The sequence below is a fragment of the Puma concolor genome, chromosome D4 (genome assembly GCF_028749965.1).
Source record: "Puma concolor isolate L17-30 chromosome D4, mPumCon1.1.hap2, whole genome shotgun sequence".
Taxonomy (NCBI): Eukaryota; Metazoa; Chordata; class Mammalia; order Carnivora; family Felidae; genus Puma; species Puma concolor.
Window position 1 is genome coordinate 78,014,984 of NC_141679.1, and position 17,273 is coordinate 78,032,256.

General features: G+C 41.2%; 1 protein-coding gene across 1 annotated transcript; it reads left to right on the forward strand.

Annotated features, from left to right (window-relative positions):
* The first annotated feature begins 1,515 nt into the window (after positions 1 to 1,515).
* Positions 1,516 to 12,850, forward strand: TLR4 (toll like receptor 4). The gene is made up of 3 exons (XM_025923413.2): positions 1,516 to 1,920; positions 6,272 to 6,438; positions 9,938 to 12,850. The coding sequence occupies exons 1-3, from the start codon at positions 1,828 to 1,830 to the stop codon at positions 12,177 to 12,179; spliced, it is 2,502 nt and encodes an 833-aa protein (XP_025779198.2). The 5' UTR covers positions 1,516 to 1,827; the 3' UTR covers positions 12,180 to 12,850.
* Positions 12,851 to 17,273: the final 4,423 nt, after the last annotated feature.

The following is a 17,273-nucleotide window of genomic DNA, read 5'->3' on the forward strand; positions in this document are numbered from 1 at the left end:
AGTTAATGTGCATTTGATGAGAAAAAAGAGGAAGTCAAAGCGATTTCCTTCTGGGATGACTATGTGGAAGTGAAATGCTATTTACATTTCAGAGAACTATTCTTCTTTATTGAGCACCTACTCTGTGCCAGGCACTGCTCTATGATCTTTACATAGTCTCAATCCTCAAAGCAAAAGTTTGACAGTGGGACTATTTTTAGCTTAATTGTATACTTGTGTTGAAGAAGACTGCAAGAGTTTGTGCTCAGTTGTCTAGTCTATGACATGCTCCCTCGGAGCTTGATTTTAGAGATGTTGAACTTGAGGTGCCAGCAGGACATCTTGGTAGAGCTATCTAGGACACAATGCTAGCAATACCCCCATTTTTACTGATGTTCTTGTTTAACAGAAACTTGCCTCGCACTTGCTACATCCCAGATACAGCTCTAAGAGTTTAACAAATGCCAACTCATTTAATCCCATAGCAATAATTTGAGGTATTATTTTATCCCCATTTTACATATATTTTTAATGATTATAATAGCTACCAATTTATGGAATATACTGATGAAGCATGTACTAGACTAAACATTTTATGTAGATTAACTAAAGTTGATCATGTAAGACAAATGTGATTTATCTCCATTTCAAAGGCTAGAAAACTAAGGCTTAGTGGCTTGCATCATTGGACTACTGTCCCATGGCTTGATTTTTGTGAATTTCATAGATTCGAGCTTTGATTCTGATTAAAGGCATTGTCCCATTTTGACCAGAAATTAAGGATCAGTAGTATGAAGTGACTGACAAATGCCATGGGGCCATCCTTAAGTCACCCAGCCTCAGTTTGGATTTCAGTATATCTGATTCTTCATTCCAATCTCTTCCCAATATTGCTGGGCTTTCAAACTGTGGTTCACTGGAGCTGTGTTTTCAGTCAGTTTCACAAAAGTGAATTTCTTCACAAGATTTCACAAGAGCTGACGTTGCTACGGGCTGAATTGTATTCCCCTCAAAATCCATGCTGAAGTTCTCCAATCCCTCAGAACGTGACTGTGTTTTGAGACTGAAGCTTTAAAAAGGTAATTAAGGTAAAATGAAGTCATATAGATGGACCCTAATCCAAAATGACTGATGTCCTTTTAAGAAGGGGAAATTGGGACACAGACACACACACACACACACACAGACACACACACACACACACACACACACACACACACACACACACACACAGGGAAGAGCAAGTGAAGGCAGCCACCTGTATGCCGAGGAGAGAGCCTGAAGAGCCGTCATCCCTGCCCACACCTCCATCTCAGACTTCCAGGCTCCAGAACTTCATGAGGAAATAAACATCTGCCCTTGAAGCCCCCCACCCCCACCCCAGTGTGTGGTAATTTGTCACGGTAGCTTTAGGAAATGAATACATACAGTGAGTTTCCTGTACTAAAACGAAACTGGAAAGCCACGTCCTGGATTGTTGCGCAGGCTGTTTGACCAGTTTGATTGCTTTCCTAAGTTCACTAACCAGGAGGTCAGATGACTTCCCGGGATCAAAGTCAGCTTCCTCTTGCTGTTACTTGGACCACTGATCTGCAGACATTTTCTTCTTCTTCTAACTTCCCCTCCTGTGACTGGGGACATAAATATTAGAGAAACAAAAGCCCAGAATGCTAAGGTTGCCTTTCTCACTTCCTCTTGCCTCGGAACGCAGCGTTGCTTTGAATACAGTCATTGTCCTAGGGCACTGAGCAGGGGAGAGAAAGCGGCAGTACCCCGGAGGCCACACCAGCAGGCGGATACAGCGTGTCATGTTTCACCGAGCCATTTGTGGACACAGAAAATGCCAGAATGATGCCTCCTACCCGCCTGGCTGGGACTCTGATCCCAGCCATGGCCTTCCTCTCCTGCCTGAGACCTGAGAGCTGGGACCCTTGTGTGGAGGTATGTGGTTAGTGTCAGCTCATCTCCTATGAGATTTGTCTTGCTTCTGAAAAACTGCTCTCTGCTCAGAACTTCCCACTGTGGATCCCCTGCTAGTTGCCGAATTTCATTTGCAAAAAAGAGTCAAATTACCTTAAGGACTTGAGAAGGCACAGGGACCAAACAATTCGTTGTTCCATGGCACCAACAGGTAGCCCATGGGTCATGTCCCATTCAGGACTTTAAGTGCTAATAGGGGCTTTAGGTCAGATCTGCTTAAAATCACTGTTCTTTGACTTCTGGGCTGTGTGATCTTGAAGAAGTTATTAAACCTCTCTGAAGCTAGTTTTCACATCTATGAAAGCATTATAATAATACCCGCTTAAACAGAGAGCTGTAAGAATTCTGCTTCCTGTCATTTCCTTCTGCTAGTGGTCTGTACTCTCAGCTTCAAGCACTCACTTCACCCCTTTCAATCTCTGGAAGGAGTGTGTGAGTGTGTGTGTGGGGGGTGTGTGTGTGGGGGGGGGGGTGTGTTTTCTCTTAATAGGGAGAAATTTCTAAGTGGATTTCAGACTTGTGGATCTAGCCCTGGTTCCAAAGGATGAAAAGAAAGGAGTTTAGAAAAGAAAAGGGGAGAAAGAGAAATGAAGGCAAAATGGAAAATGAGAAAAAAAGATACAAGGGGTGGGGGAAGAAAGAACCATATAAAATGACAGCTAATGCAATGGCTTCTTTCTTTGTGAAATACCAACCGACTTTTGCATAATCTCATTCATGATGGATCTCTTTTGTCCCTCCCCACCCTGTGCATGGACTTTCACAAGTGCTTTGGGAGCCCATGGTAGGACCCAATAACCAAGAGAATGTCCTGGGATTTAATGTGTGACAGGGTCAGAAACTCAAGAAAAGCATAACCAGTGGTGTGCAGAGATTGAGGGCATGGCGGAAATACCATGGGGGAAATACATACCATATGTAACAAAGACAAATTTGTCATCTCAAAGTCTTCCCTTCCTCCAATTTCCTGTCCAGAGCCCTACTCCTTGTCTCCTCTGTGTCCCTCCTGCTGTTAGGTTAATGGGGATGGTCCTCTAATCAAAGTCACCACTAGATAAAATCACACCTTCCCTTTTCCCACACCCCATATTCTCAGTCTCCAAAACCTGTCCAACCCTGCCTATCCCCTAAGTGCCACCCTAGGGCAGGTCCTCAGTTTTCCTGGCCTTGAGTCTTGGATAGTGACTGGTCGCGTGCCTCTGGAGTCCCCCACTCTAATTAACTCTGCACATTTTTGTTTGTTTATTTGTTGTTTTGCCTAAGTCTCAGTTCCAACAAATTGCCCTCTTAACAACTTGTGATAACTTTTGAGTGCTATTAGGACAGTTTGCTACCCCACGGCCTTTGCACTGCCTTCCTCTAGCTAGAATGCTTTGCTCCTAAATCAGTGCTGCCCAAAGGCAATATCATGTGGGTCACATCATCTTATTTAAACAATAAATGTAGCCAACTAAATTTAGCCAAAGTTGTACTTAAGTAAATTGTAGCTAACTAAGTATAAAATGTAGCTTTAAAATTTCTGATAGCCACTTTGAAAAAATAAAAACTGATAAATCTGATTTTAATATTTTTATTTAACCCAATATATTCAAAATATTATTTGAAAATGTAATATATGTTAAACTATTAATAAAATATTTCACAGCCTTTCTGTGGCACAGAGTGTTTGAGATTTAGTATGTATTTTACATTTAATATACCTCTCAATTTAGACTGTTTCTCATCCTCAATAGCCATGTGTAGCTAGTGGCTACCATGATGGAAAGTGCAGTTTTAGTTATCATCATGACTTAATCCCTCACTTCATATTTCTGCTAAAATGTCACCTCCTCTTGGAAGTGTTCCTTGATCACCTCATGTAGAACTCCCTATGCCCCATATTTGCCTCTAATCTCTATGACGATTTACTTTTTATAGCACATCATTAAATACTTTTTGTGTATTTGTTCACTATTTTTCCGTTCTTTTAAAATGGAATCTGTAAGTGAAGGATAACATTGCTGATTTTATTTATCACTATATCACAGCATTTTGTGCTGGTCTCAGTCTATCAATAACCAATGTTGGGTTGGACCAGCCCTTGTGGTTCTTTCGGATTGTAAGGTACCTTTCAGCAATAACCATCTGGAAACTTTGAAAAACTAAAAATTTATAACTTATAAGACCTGGAAATTATATAGCACATGTAGGGCCACACATGTGGCCTCAATATTGAGGGTAGAGAGAAAAACTGCTCAAGCGTATGGTGTTCTGTTTTTACTGGGGTTGAGAATGGGGCCTTAGGGTTTCCCTGGCTCCCTTCTTAGTGGTGAATTTAAAACATAACAGCAGGGAGTTAAAGGGAGGAGGTAGAGGGGGAAAAAAAGAAGGCTCAGTGGGGGAAGAAGTCCTGGCTCTATCTAGTCATGTGGCTGGTGTTGTGTTTATCTTAGCCCTCTTCGAAGCTGATGCCTCCCCCAATTAAAAGCTTAAACCAGACACCTGAATTACAAGAAATGCCTACTGTCAAAGCTTAGACTATACCCAGTACCTAGCACATAGAAATTGCTCAACTTACATATTTTAGATGATTAAAAATACTGCCACAGGGCTCTATCTTCTGCACTGGATGAGGATCCATTTCTCCCACTATGGACCAGCCGCTCTGAAATAGTTTCCATCCTTTTCTTGCTTACATTATTCTCTCCTTCTTTCTCTTTCCACATATTCAAATCTTGCTCATCCTTGAAGACTCACCTTGAAACCTTCTCATTCTCAGAGGCCTTCTATAATCCCTGGATCCAGAATTGACCTCTACCACTTATGTGCCAAAGGAACTATTTTGGGGAAAAAAAATTTCCAGGCCTGGTTTACGGTCCATTACACTAGTATGAGTTGTGTTCCTATCTTAGCTCTTCCTCTAGACTGTAAGCTCCTTGAAGTCTGGAGCCATTTCACACTGGTCTTTGTACTGTCTGTAGCACTTAGATAAAATGGCTACAATTTGGATTTAAGCAAATCTTCATTCAATCAGGTATTCTCTCATTTAGTCGATAAATACCTAGTGAGCATTCACCATTTGCCAGGCACAACTGTGAGTGCTGGAGACATAGCAGAGGGCAAGAATATCAAAGCTTACAATGTAGTAAGGGTAATGAAAAGACACATGGCACAATCACATAGACAGTGTAATGTTAGATGGTGATACACCCTGCGAAGGCAGATGACAGAGCGTAAGGGAAGGATGCCTGGTACCATCCTCTATGAGACGGTATGGTCTGGGAGGCTCCTACAGGGGATAGCATTTCCAGAGACATGCCCATCGATGAAGTGAAGAGCTGCACACGTGACCTGTAAGACCTTATGCAGATTATTCCATCACTCTGACTTCTTCTTCTTTAAAAGGTTTATTTGAAGATTAAAGTATATAACATATAAGAAATAGGCCCACATATGGTAGGGGATTAATAATAACTAATAACAATAAATGTTAACATGTATTGATCATTTACACTGTAATAGGCTTTGGGATAATCTCTTCAAATACCTTATTTCATTTCATCCTTTTAACAGATTCTATTTTGGTTTGGTTTTAAACAGAAAACCAAAATTAGCTGGCTTAAGCAAGAAATTTTGTTGAATAAATCAGAGAATTCAGAAATTAAATGGGAAGTTAGAGAACAAGGCCTACAAAGAATTTGGGGAATATGATGGAAACAAGCATAGGAACCAAGGGAGCATAAAGTACTTGGCCTTATTTGCTAGGTTACACCACTGAAGTCCAAGCATTTGAAGGATTTTTCCCCATTTCTGTGTTACCTACTCAAAGGTCAATCAGCCAAAAGAGAGAATGCAACTGGCAAAAATTGAGTTATGACTATGAAGTCCAGGCACCTGAACTGATAGTCTCCTCGAGGCTGTATACAATTGTGGGGTACTTGGTGTAAAAAAGGTTTTGCCCCAAATCCCATGGAACACTGGGGTGAAACTCAGGGCTTCTGGACTCCAGAGCCTTAGCCTTTCAGCAGTTGATTCCCCTGCTTCTCCCTAAATGCTGCCATTGTGATAGCAGAGGTTAGAAAAGAGGACATAGGAAGTTCTCTCCCCTTCCAAATCTAGAGTAAGAGATTTTATAAAGTGAGTGGATAAATGAATGAATGAATGAGTGGATGGATGGATGGATGGATGGATGGATGGATTGATGGATGAAAGATGGTTGGATGGCCCCAGTCCAGGAGGTCTCCATGGGTCTGGCTTAGGAGAAGGGTGTAGAGAGGGCAGTCCATTGAGGTGCATGTATTAAGACACTGTATCTAACATGTGATCATTGCAGGTGGTTCCTAACATTACTTACCAATGCATGGACCTGAATCTTCACAAAATCCCCGACAACATCCCCTCATCAACCAAGGACCTGGACATGAGCTTTAACCCCCTGAGAAATTTAGGCAGCCATAGTTTCTCCAAGTTCCCAGAACTGCAGGTGCTGGATTTATCCAGGTAATGACTGAGATTTTACAGACGGCAAAGGTGAAATGCTCATTGTTCTATCATTTTGTTCTTATGTCAGGAGTCTCCTCTTTATTCACTTAGTCATTCAGCAGGTATCTTATTTGCTGTATAACTTTGGACAAGCCCCTTCCTTTCTCCAGGTCTCAGTTGCCTCATCTGTGAAATGAGTGCCTGGACAAGACAATTTCTAAGAACAGTTCTATCTTTTGATTTTAGGACAGGGGAGAAAATTGACTCAAACTCTTTCACCAGCAGATATTTATTGAGTACTATTTGCTATATAGTATAGAGTCTACTAGGAAATAAAAGTTTATTGATATATACAACTCCAGCTATTAAAGAGGGCATACACACTTGAATGAAGTAACATATTAAAATCCTGAACATGATGTTAGGCCCATAGTAGGCATTCAATAAATGTTCCTTGATTCTGATTTGGGATTTTTGAACCTGAGATAAGCATGGGAATACACACCAGTAAGGGATAAACTATGTGCAAACTAGAGGCAAAATGTTGTGTCGTTCAAAAGAGAGGCCTTCTCTGCAGTGGGTAATCAAGACAGATTTCATGAACTGAGTAGGATTCAAAAAAATATCTAGAATATTGAAAGTGTGATAGAGATAGGGAAATAGGAAGATATAAGTAACCCAAGAAGAAAGATGGCAAGATCAAAGAAAAATATCTGCTGTAAGAAAGAACAGTGACTAAGATTTTTCTTTTCTGATTCAGGGAAAGGTAACATTTATTAGGGCAGGTGAAATTATTATCATTATTTTGGGGAGAGAATTGGATTCTAAAATTATTTTCATCATTAGGGCCTTACTTTAAAATGTACTAGATAATGGATCATATTCTATATAAGAGTTTGGGGAAAATGCAGAAGCATTTATATATATGGCTATTTATTATAGAAACTTTTAATAAATTCTAAGACCATAGCATGAAAACCTTCTTTAGAGCAGATCTTTATATAGAAAGAAGAGGGGACACCTGATGTTTTATACTCTAACTTGGACAGTGAAAGTGTATAACAAAGAGGGAATGGAGTGTTTTGAAAGGCAGTGGGGGTTGAGGAGAGAGCTCTGTGGGGCTCAGAAGACCTGAGCCAGATCTTCCTCCAACATTTACAGCCACATGGACTGAGGCATGTCACTTGATCTCCCTGAGTCTCAGTATTCTTTTTTTTTTTTTAATTTTTTTTTTCAACGTTTATTTATTTTTGGGACAGAGAGAGACAGAGCATGAATGGGGGAGGGGCAGAGAGAGAGAGGGAGACACAGAATCGGAAACAGGCTCCAGGCTCTGAGCCATCAAGCCCAGAGTCCGATGCGGGGCTCAAACTCCCGGACCGCGAGATCGTGACCTGGCTGAAGTCGGACACTTAACCGACTGCGCCACCCAGGCGCCCCTCAGTATTCTTATCTGTGAAACAGAAATGATGAAACTTACCACACAGGGCTAAATGTGATCGTGGATGTTAACATGCATATATATTAAGAACCTTATAAGGCAGACTTTGTGAGAATAAAAATATTACTATTGTTATAGCACTTCATTAGTTTCTGAATTTCATTTTTCTGAATAAGACTTTTTCAAGAACTATAATTAAGATAAACAGATCTCCCCTCCTCTTTTTTAAAGCAAGAAGTAGTTTCTCATCAGACCATGTGTTTTATAAGGAATACGTAAGGAACTTTTCTCAGAGGCCTTAACTATGTGCCTCAAGAGAGGCCAGCTCTCTCTCTCTCTTGATTACGGTTTAGGGCAAGGACAAACATAGTATTGTAGATATCCTTTCCCTTCTCATATCCCTTCACAATGTTCACATATAGTGATTCAACTAGTCCTCTAGGATGCTTTATAATAGACCAGGCACCCTGTTATTCTTATGGAAACCTATTGACACATGTATTTGCTTTTTTGGACAAGGAAACTGAAGTACAGAGAGTTTAAGTAATGTATCTACATTCACTCTCTACGTTTTGTAGAGCTTGCTGCAGCAGAGATTCATAGTCACATCTCCTGCTTCCAAGTTAAATGTTCTCTTCATCTTAATGCTCTGTTTCTCTAAAGTGATGAGCCCCCTTTGATGAGACAGAGCAACAGCAAGACCTCTCCAGTCATCTGATGCACACAGCAATATACATAAGTTTATAGGTTACAACTTGAGAAATAATCAAGTTTAGCTGCCTCATTTAGAAAGGTGATAACTGAGGTCCGGAGAGGAAGTTTCCAAAATCATGTGATATGAGAGAGAGGACATCAAAGACACCAGATCTAAGATATCTTGCCCACTTTTCCAGTATTCTTTCTATAGCATCTTCCACCTTCTATTGAATTACCAATCGATAACAAAAGCTTGGGCCAAAATGCTTTGATTACCCATGACCCACATGGAGGGGATAGGACAAGTGGAGAAATTGTTAACGTGATTCAGGTTGGACTAGGAAATAACTCACTTGCAAATTCTAACTGTCATGCACTTGTAGGACTGGCAGGTGTTTACCATTGACTTGCCATTCATTGGCTGGATAAGAACCTTGTCTGTAGGACACCTCTATGAACACTGTATACAGCATGGCTTCCATTCCTCTGGAGATAAAATTCAAAATCCTTTATCCAGTCTTGAAGCCTTTGCTTTGTACCCTCCTTTCTCCACAAGTTCGTCTCACACTCCTCCACTTCCCTCTCTGTACTCCAGACACAGAAGCAGTTTCTTATGGTTCCTCCATGTATCATGGCTGTTGCCTACCTCAGACTCACTTCCTTTTCTTGGTAATCCTTACTCATCTTTCAGGTTACAACTTAAGTGCTCTCATGGAAGCCTGCTCTGGTCCCCTCTGTCTAGGTACATTCCTTCCATATAAGGTTTCATAGTATACTTTCCTTTTCTTCCATACAACTCACTCCCATCACCTGTTACTACTAACATTTACCTGTGATAACCACAACTTTCAAATATCTAGCTATCATACATGGAGAACTCTGCATAGACATTGAGGGTAACACAAATGTGTAATTTTTTATGTCTTTAAAATTGACATTGACCGGTTATTTAGCATGCCTAACAACTAACAGCTATCCATATCATCTGTGCCAATCTGATGGACAATCACAATTATGTATGGCAGGAAATAGCTAAAGTTAATCCAAGGTGGTTACATACTCTATCAGCCATACAGTCTTCACGTATCCCAATTATTGATCTTTAACTGACTTCTTTCTGATGGATGTGTTGCCTCTGCTTAGCACGTGTGCCTAGTGTGCTAAAAAGAGTTTGTCATTGTGTCCAGCGTAATAATACTGCATCTGTGGGGTTTCTTATTTGCTCGTGTCATGATCTGTCCTGCTTCATGTCTTTGTCGATGGCATAGATCATATGGCATGTCACATCTGTGTGAAGAGCTAGGTGACTGGGGTGGTTACTCCATTTTGAGTTTTGATTCAGCAGAAATATTATATAATCTGTATCTCTTTTCCCTGTAGGTGTGAAATTCAAATAATTGAAGATGATGCATATCAGGGCCTAAACCACCTCTCCATCTTGATATTGACAGGAAATCCTATCCAGAGGTTATTCCCAGGAGCTTTTTCTGGACTATCAAGTTTACAGACGCTGGTGGTTGTGGAGACAAATATAGCATCTCTAGAGGACTTCCCCATTGGACATCTCAAAACGTTGAAGGAGCTTAATGTGGCTCACAATCTTATCCATTCCTTCAAATTACCTGAATATTTATCTAACATGCCCAACCTTGAGTATTTGGATCTTTCCAATAACAAGATCCAAAATATTTATCATAAAGACTTACAGGTTCTACATCAAAAGCCTCTACTCAACCTTTCTTTAGACTTGTCCCTAAACCCTTTAGACTTTATCCAACCAGGTGCCTTTAAAGAAATTAAGCTCCATGAACTGATTTTGAGAAGTAATTTTAATAGTACAGATGTAATGAAAGCTTCTATTCAAGGTCTGGCAGGTTTACAGATCCATCAGTTGGTTCTGGGAGAATTTAAAAATGAAAGGAACTTGGAAAGATTTGACAAATCTATCCTGGAGGGACTGTGCAATTTGATCATAGAAAAATTCCGGATAGCATACTTTGACAAGTTCTCAGAGGACGCTACTGACTCATTTAATTGTTTGGCAAACGTTTCTACCATTTCTCTGGTGCATCTGTATTTCAACGGGTTAAAACAGCTCCCTAAAAATCTCGGATGGCAACGGTTAGAATTGGTTAACTGTGAATTTGAACAATTTCCCACATGGAAGCTGGACTCTCTCAAGGAGCTTGTTTTCTCTGCCAACAAAGTTGGGAACACTTTTACTCAGGTTAAGTTGGAAAGCCTTGAGTTTCTAGATCTCAGTAGAAATGACTTTAGTTTCAAGAGTTGCTGTTCTGAGAGAGATTTGGGGACAACCAGACTGAAGCATTTAGATCTAAGCTTCAACAATATTATTACCATGAGTTCAAACTTCTTGGGCTTAGAACAGTTAGAATACCTAGACTTCCAGCATTCCAGTTTGAAACAGGTCAGTGATTTTTCAGTATTCCTACCCCTCAAAAACCTCCGTTACCTTGATATTTCTTACACTCACACCCAAGTTGCCTTCCATGGCATCTTCAATGGCTTGATCAGCCTCCAAATCTTAAAAATGGCTGGCAATTCTTTCCAGGACAACTTCCTTCCAAATATTTTCATGGAGCTGACTAACTTGACCATTCTAGACCTCTCTGATTGTCAGCTGGAACAGGTGTCCCAAGTGGCATTTAACTCACTCCCTAAACTTCAGTTGCTAAATATGAGTCACAACCACCTCTTATCATTGGATACACTTCCTTATGAACCTCTTCACTCCCTCCAGACTCTGGACTGCAGTTTTAATCGTATAGTGGCCTCTAAGGAGCAAGAACTACGGCATTTTCCAAGTAATCTATCTTCCTTAAATCTTACTCGGAATGATTTTGCTTGTGTTTGTGAACACCAGAGTTTCCTGCAGTGGGTCAAGGACCAGAGGCAGCTCTTGGTGGAAGTTGAACAGATGGTGTGTGCAAAACCTTTGGACATGCAGGGCATGCCCATGCTGAATTTTAGGAATGCTACCTGTCAGGTGAGAAAGACCATCATTACTGTGTCGGTTTTCACTGTACTCTTGGTTTCTCTGGTGGTGGTTCTGGTGTATAAGTTCTATTTCCACCTGATGCTTCTTGCTGGCTGTAAAAAGTATAGCAGAGGTGAAAGCACCTATGACGCCTTCGTTATCTACTCAAGCCAGGATGAAGATTGGGTGAGGAATGAATTGGTAAAGAACTTGGAGGAGGGGGTGCCCCCTTTTCAGCTCTGCCTTCACTACAGAGACTTTATTCCTGGTGTGGCCATCGCCGCCAACATCATCCAGGAAGGTTTCCATAAAAGCCGGAAGGTTATCGTCGTGGTGTCCCAGCACTTTATCCAGAGTCGATGGTGCATCTTTGAGTATGAGATTGCCCAGACTTGGCAGTTTCTGAGCAGCCGTGCCGGCATCATCTTTATCGTCCTGCAGAAGTTGGAGAAGTCCCTGCTGCGGCAGCAGGTGGAGCTGTATCGCCTTCTCAACAGGAACACCTACCTGGAGTGGGAGGACAGTGTCCTGGGGAGGCACATCTTCTGGAGACGACTCAGAAAAGCCTTGCTGGATGGTAAACCACGCAGTCCAGAAGGAATGGCAGATGCAGAAGGCAGCTAGCGTGGAAGAGTAACCTCTGCCTGAGGAGGAAACACTCCTGCAGTGCTTCTTGCCCAGCTTGACCCAGTACCTTCGTTCACTAAATGAGAATTAAATGTGACATACCTGGCGCTGTGCCAAGGGCAGATGATTCAGTGGTGCCCGAGGAACCCAGGACTGCTGACCTCATGGGGTTTACAGTGCAGGGGGAGTAAGTACTGTGCTAAATTACAGAATCTCCAGGTGGATGTTTCAACCAAATCAGCTAAGGAGTCCATGACAGGGAAAGTCAACTCAACACTTACCCCATCAAACTGAATTAGACCTAAGACCCTGGGCCCTAGTGAAATCAGAAGAAGGTATAGTTCTTCACCTGAGTCTTCTGAATGGAAACTACCTCATGTTTTACATTTTAGCCAGCTTAAATTTAACTGAATGAGGTCTTTACTCACTTTTCCCTTTTCTATTGAATGCAATTTAAATTCCACTTGATAACTCAGAAGGCTCCTGATTGAGACCACCTCCCCTCCAATTTCAACCTGTTTCCTTACATAGGCTAAAGTCTGTAACTAATTCCGAAGGAAATCTGAGTAATACATATCCACAAACATCCTGGTCTTTCTTTTGTATGTTCTAAATATTAACTAACTGTGCCTGATATATTTTTGTTTTTATAAATCTAGTTCTCATTTTTCATGTCTTCTCTATAAACTCTTACCATAAATAAGGCTTTTAGAGACATGCTAGAAATTTCCATATTTAAGCACTATCATTCAAGAAAATATGTGAAATTCACTCCATCACTTTGTCACTTGATGTCACTCTAAAGTTATTAACTACTACGCTATGACTGTCATGAAGGAAGCATTACAATGATTTTGTTTAAAGTGGCACTTTTTGTAAGAGAGAGGGACAAGTCCAAATTCCTGGTCTTATAAAGAGCAATTCAGGCTAAGGGCAGGCCAAGAAATAGGATGGCCTCAGGAGGTCATTTTTTGATGGTCCTAGAAACATATGGCTGATACAGTTGAGGTGACCACATGACGAGAGCTGCAGCAGTCTCTTCCACAGCAGATGAATATTGCCTGACAGCAGGTGGAGCCTTCAGGGATTGTGAAATAGTTTAAGGTGGGGAGCATACATTGTTTCCTGTTGGGTATCACTCTGTGACCACATTTAGGAAGGAGTGGATGTTATGACTGAGAAAATAATGTCACTGAGGGTAAAGTGGGTCATGTTGAGGAGAATTCTTCGAAGAGCACACACTTATCTTCCCCAGAATGGTACATTCAAAGGAAGATCAGTGAAGACACTTGGAAAATATGCTTGTCAAAACTGAAAACATGGCCACACCCAAGAGCGTGCTTGTGACGGAGTGTTTCAGAGTGCATTTTCATTGCAATATAGTGGGAGGTGTTGCACACAGCTGGGTGTGCTTCTGAGTCTTACGTGGTAGTGAAAGTGGATAGTGGATCTATGTATTTGTGCATGTCTCTAAGTATTACTGTCTGTGTGTGGATGCAAGAGTTTGTGTGTGTGTCTGTGTGATTATGTCTGTATGGAACAGTGTGATTATATTGCAAGGGGAATATGTGATTGATGTGAATGTCTACAGCTGTTGCTTTATTATTTTTATTATTTTTTAACGTTTATTTATTTATTTTGAGACAGAGAGCAAGCGGGGGAGGATGAGAGAGAGAATCCCAAGCAAGTTCCATGCTGTCAGTGCAGAGTCCGATGTGGGTCTCCATCTCAGGAACTGTGAAATTGTGACCTGAGCTGATATCAAGAGTCGGATGCTTAACCGACTGAGACATTCAGGTGCCCCTACAGCTGTCTGAGTTAGGTTCTCTACTCTTGTGTTTGTATGTGATTACTTATATACAAATGTCTACATTAGATTCTGAGTATGCCTGAAGGCATGTGTTTTCTGCGCGTGTCCACGCTATAGTGAGTGTGTGTTTTGCACATGTGTGTTAGTTCAAGCAAACATACAAGACTCCATGGAGGAAAATCAAAATGTAACTAGAGTGTTTCTTGTATACAAGGCTGATGCTGGCCTTCTTCCCATCAGCCTCCTCTCCCAGATGGGAATTCAGAAAATTGCAGGTGAGGTAGACCAGAAAGGAAAGAAATGATACGACGGAAATGTAAGGGGAGGAAAGAAGAAAGTCAGGCCTAGGGCAAATTCTTTGCAGCTATTTAAGTCCTCTGGATTGAAAAGACATGAAGAGTGGAATAGAGAGAAAGTAATACTAGTTGGAATGCCTTAAATTTGTGTAATACCTTACAACTTGGAATATAGTCACACAATTACGACCACATATAAATTTCTTATCATTGAGGTGAGGTAGCAGGTTAAGAATTAGTTTCCTCATTTTACTGACATTAAACCTGAAGTTAAAGGAAGTAAATTTATTGTCAATAGGCCACAGTGTAAGTGAACGGCAGGACCTGGACTTGGGCCTCCAGCCTCCTCAGGGCAGCTCAGTTTTCTACTACACCCCACTGCTTCATGCTGAGAGTTGGTAAAACAAGAAGTGAAACCCCTGTAGTTTTCTGTGTGGTTGACGCTAGTCAAGGGTTTTTCACTGAAACCATGAATCTTTAGGCAAATACATATGCAATACATATTATATATCAAATGATTTACTTACAACACATTTCTTTCCATAAAGGATGTGAGGGAGATTCAAATGGGCAATAACCGATTAGAACCAGAAAAGCTGGACAAAGAATGAAAAGGGGAAAGGAAGACACTAAGCGTAAGGTTTAGCATACTGTTTTCCCATTCAACCGTTGGAAAGACCCCCCACCCCCACCCCCCGCTGGTGTTTTGGGTAGTGTGGCTTCTGGAGAAAGCCAAAATTCAGATTCACCATGTATCCTGTATGCTTTGGGCTTCACTTTTATGAGAGTCTAGCCAACTCAAATACAAAATGAGGGTAGAATATTACTCTGTAAACTGTTGTAAGTATTCAAAATAATTGCACATATAAGGGATACTACTTTTATGGAGGAGCGATCCTCTGGGACTTTATGCAGGGCGAACAGAAAGAAACACTAAGTGGTCTTCTCAAAAACAATATTTTAGCAATTGCTGTTTTCCCAAACTGTGGAACCACAGGAAGACTGTAACTGGAATCAGGCAGTTTCTTTCTGACTTGGCCTCCACCCACACACAGGATTGTCAGAACCCTAGACCCCTTCTGGACTTTATCACCTTTCTAGAAATCACCAGCAGGTCCTTGGAGGGTCTTACATAAACACAGTTCTCACAAAAATGACTGACTGCTCTGTGAGGGCAGAGGGCATGTGCATGCATCGTTTGTTGCTCCAGCCCTGAGGTCAATGGCCTGCACACAGCAGACAGAACAACATCTGCCTATTTGAAGAATTAATGAGTGAATGAAGAAACATCTCCAGAGGGGATGTTGTCCTTTGCACCTCCTGGTCAAGGCCCCCAGGTCCCAGGCCACTGTTCTCTGCCACCCATGCAGTATCTGGGGCTCTAGCTTTCCATGGCTATTTCCTGTCTCTGTTGTTGTCTGCATAGATGGTCTCAACTATTTCCTCCACTCGGTTCCTTAACTCCAAGTATCCCAAAAGTTACTTTGCAGAAGAGAGGAAGAGGAGTTATAATAGTTACTTACCCGTAGTGGCTATTTTTAGGTCCTACTCTACTGCTTTATGTATGATATCTAATTTAAATTCCCATACCATGACTATGAGATTGATTCTGGTAATATCAGCATTATTACCCATTAGGAAACAAAGACTTTGAAACTGTAAGTAACATACCCAAAGTCACATAGCTAGTAGTAAATGCACAGCTTGGATTTAAAATAAGTCTCTCTGAAATTAAAAGTCAGCTATGCTAGATGGTTTCTCTAATGCCTTCCTTCTATTTCTTATAGAGATTTTAGTACTACTGTTCTTTATTTTTATTTTCTCTTTGTTATGGCCAGCACTCAACACCAGAACTGAGCTACGATGGTGAAACCAAAGGATGGGTGTTGGGCCAAAGGTTAAACTGTGTAAGAGACAGCAGGCTGTCCATGAAATCAACCATTTCCTCCCATGATGCTGGACTAAGCCCTTCTCACTTCAGTGCTCTTTTCCAATAGAGCACATTCTTGTCCATGAGGCTCCCAGGGCTTTCAAGCAAATAGGCCCATCCAAATGGCCTTCCAGATGGGCCCAGCTGATTCTGTATTTATAGCAATTACCTACCACCCTGTACTCAGTGATCCTTTCTGCCACATGGCTTTATATACGGCCATTCCTTTCAGTGTCTTCATTAAATGACATTGGAAAGCAATTTGATATAAAGCTGATATAGTCTGAGTTCATCAACTTTAGCAATGTATCTTGACACAGGATTTAAGCTGGACAGTCTAGAGGAGGAGCAACATAGCATGAACCTTGCACTGGGTTTCCCACTGGCAGTGTTATTCTCCCTTCTTTTGGCTTAGATAAACGAGAGGACCCCAATAGCTCAGAGTCTGAGAGTGTGAATTTCAGCCTACCACCTAAAACACTAAGAGTCTATTTTGCTAACTAAAGAAGAATATAGATGCTTTGAAAATCAGAAGTGGCTAGAAAGTCTGACTTTTACTTTCTTCTCGTGGAACATTCTAGCTGTTGTTACTAAATATAGGGGGTGTAGATAAAAACAAAATTCTATGTGGACCTGTTTATGGAGCTGTTAGCCCAGTAGATGTGTATGGCGCACTTGGGTTTGGATCCTGGTTCTGCCACACTTTCACAGTATAATTTTTTTTTTGAAATTTTTAGTTTAATTTATTTGCTTTTAATTTTTTAAATGTTTATTTTTGAGAGAGAAAGAGACAGAGCATGAGCTGAGCAGAGGAGGGGCAAAGAGAGAGAGGGAGACAGAATCCAAAGCAGGCTCCAGGCTCTGAGCTGTCAGCATGGAGCCGTGACACGGGGCTTGAACTCATGAACTATGAGATCATGACTTGAGCTGAAGTTGGTTGCTTAACCAACCAAGTCACCCAGGTGCCCCTCGCGGTATAATTTGGAACCAGTTTCTTATGCTAATTCTAATTCCTTTTCTTGAGTGGCAAGGGTAAGTAAGTTTCTCCTGTGCTA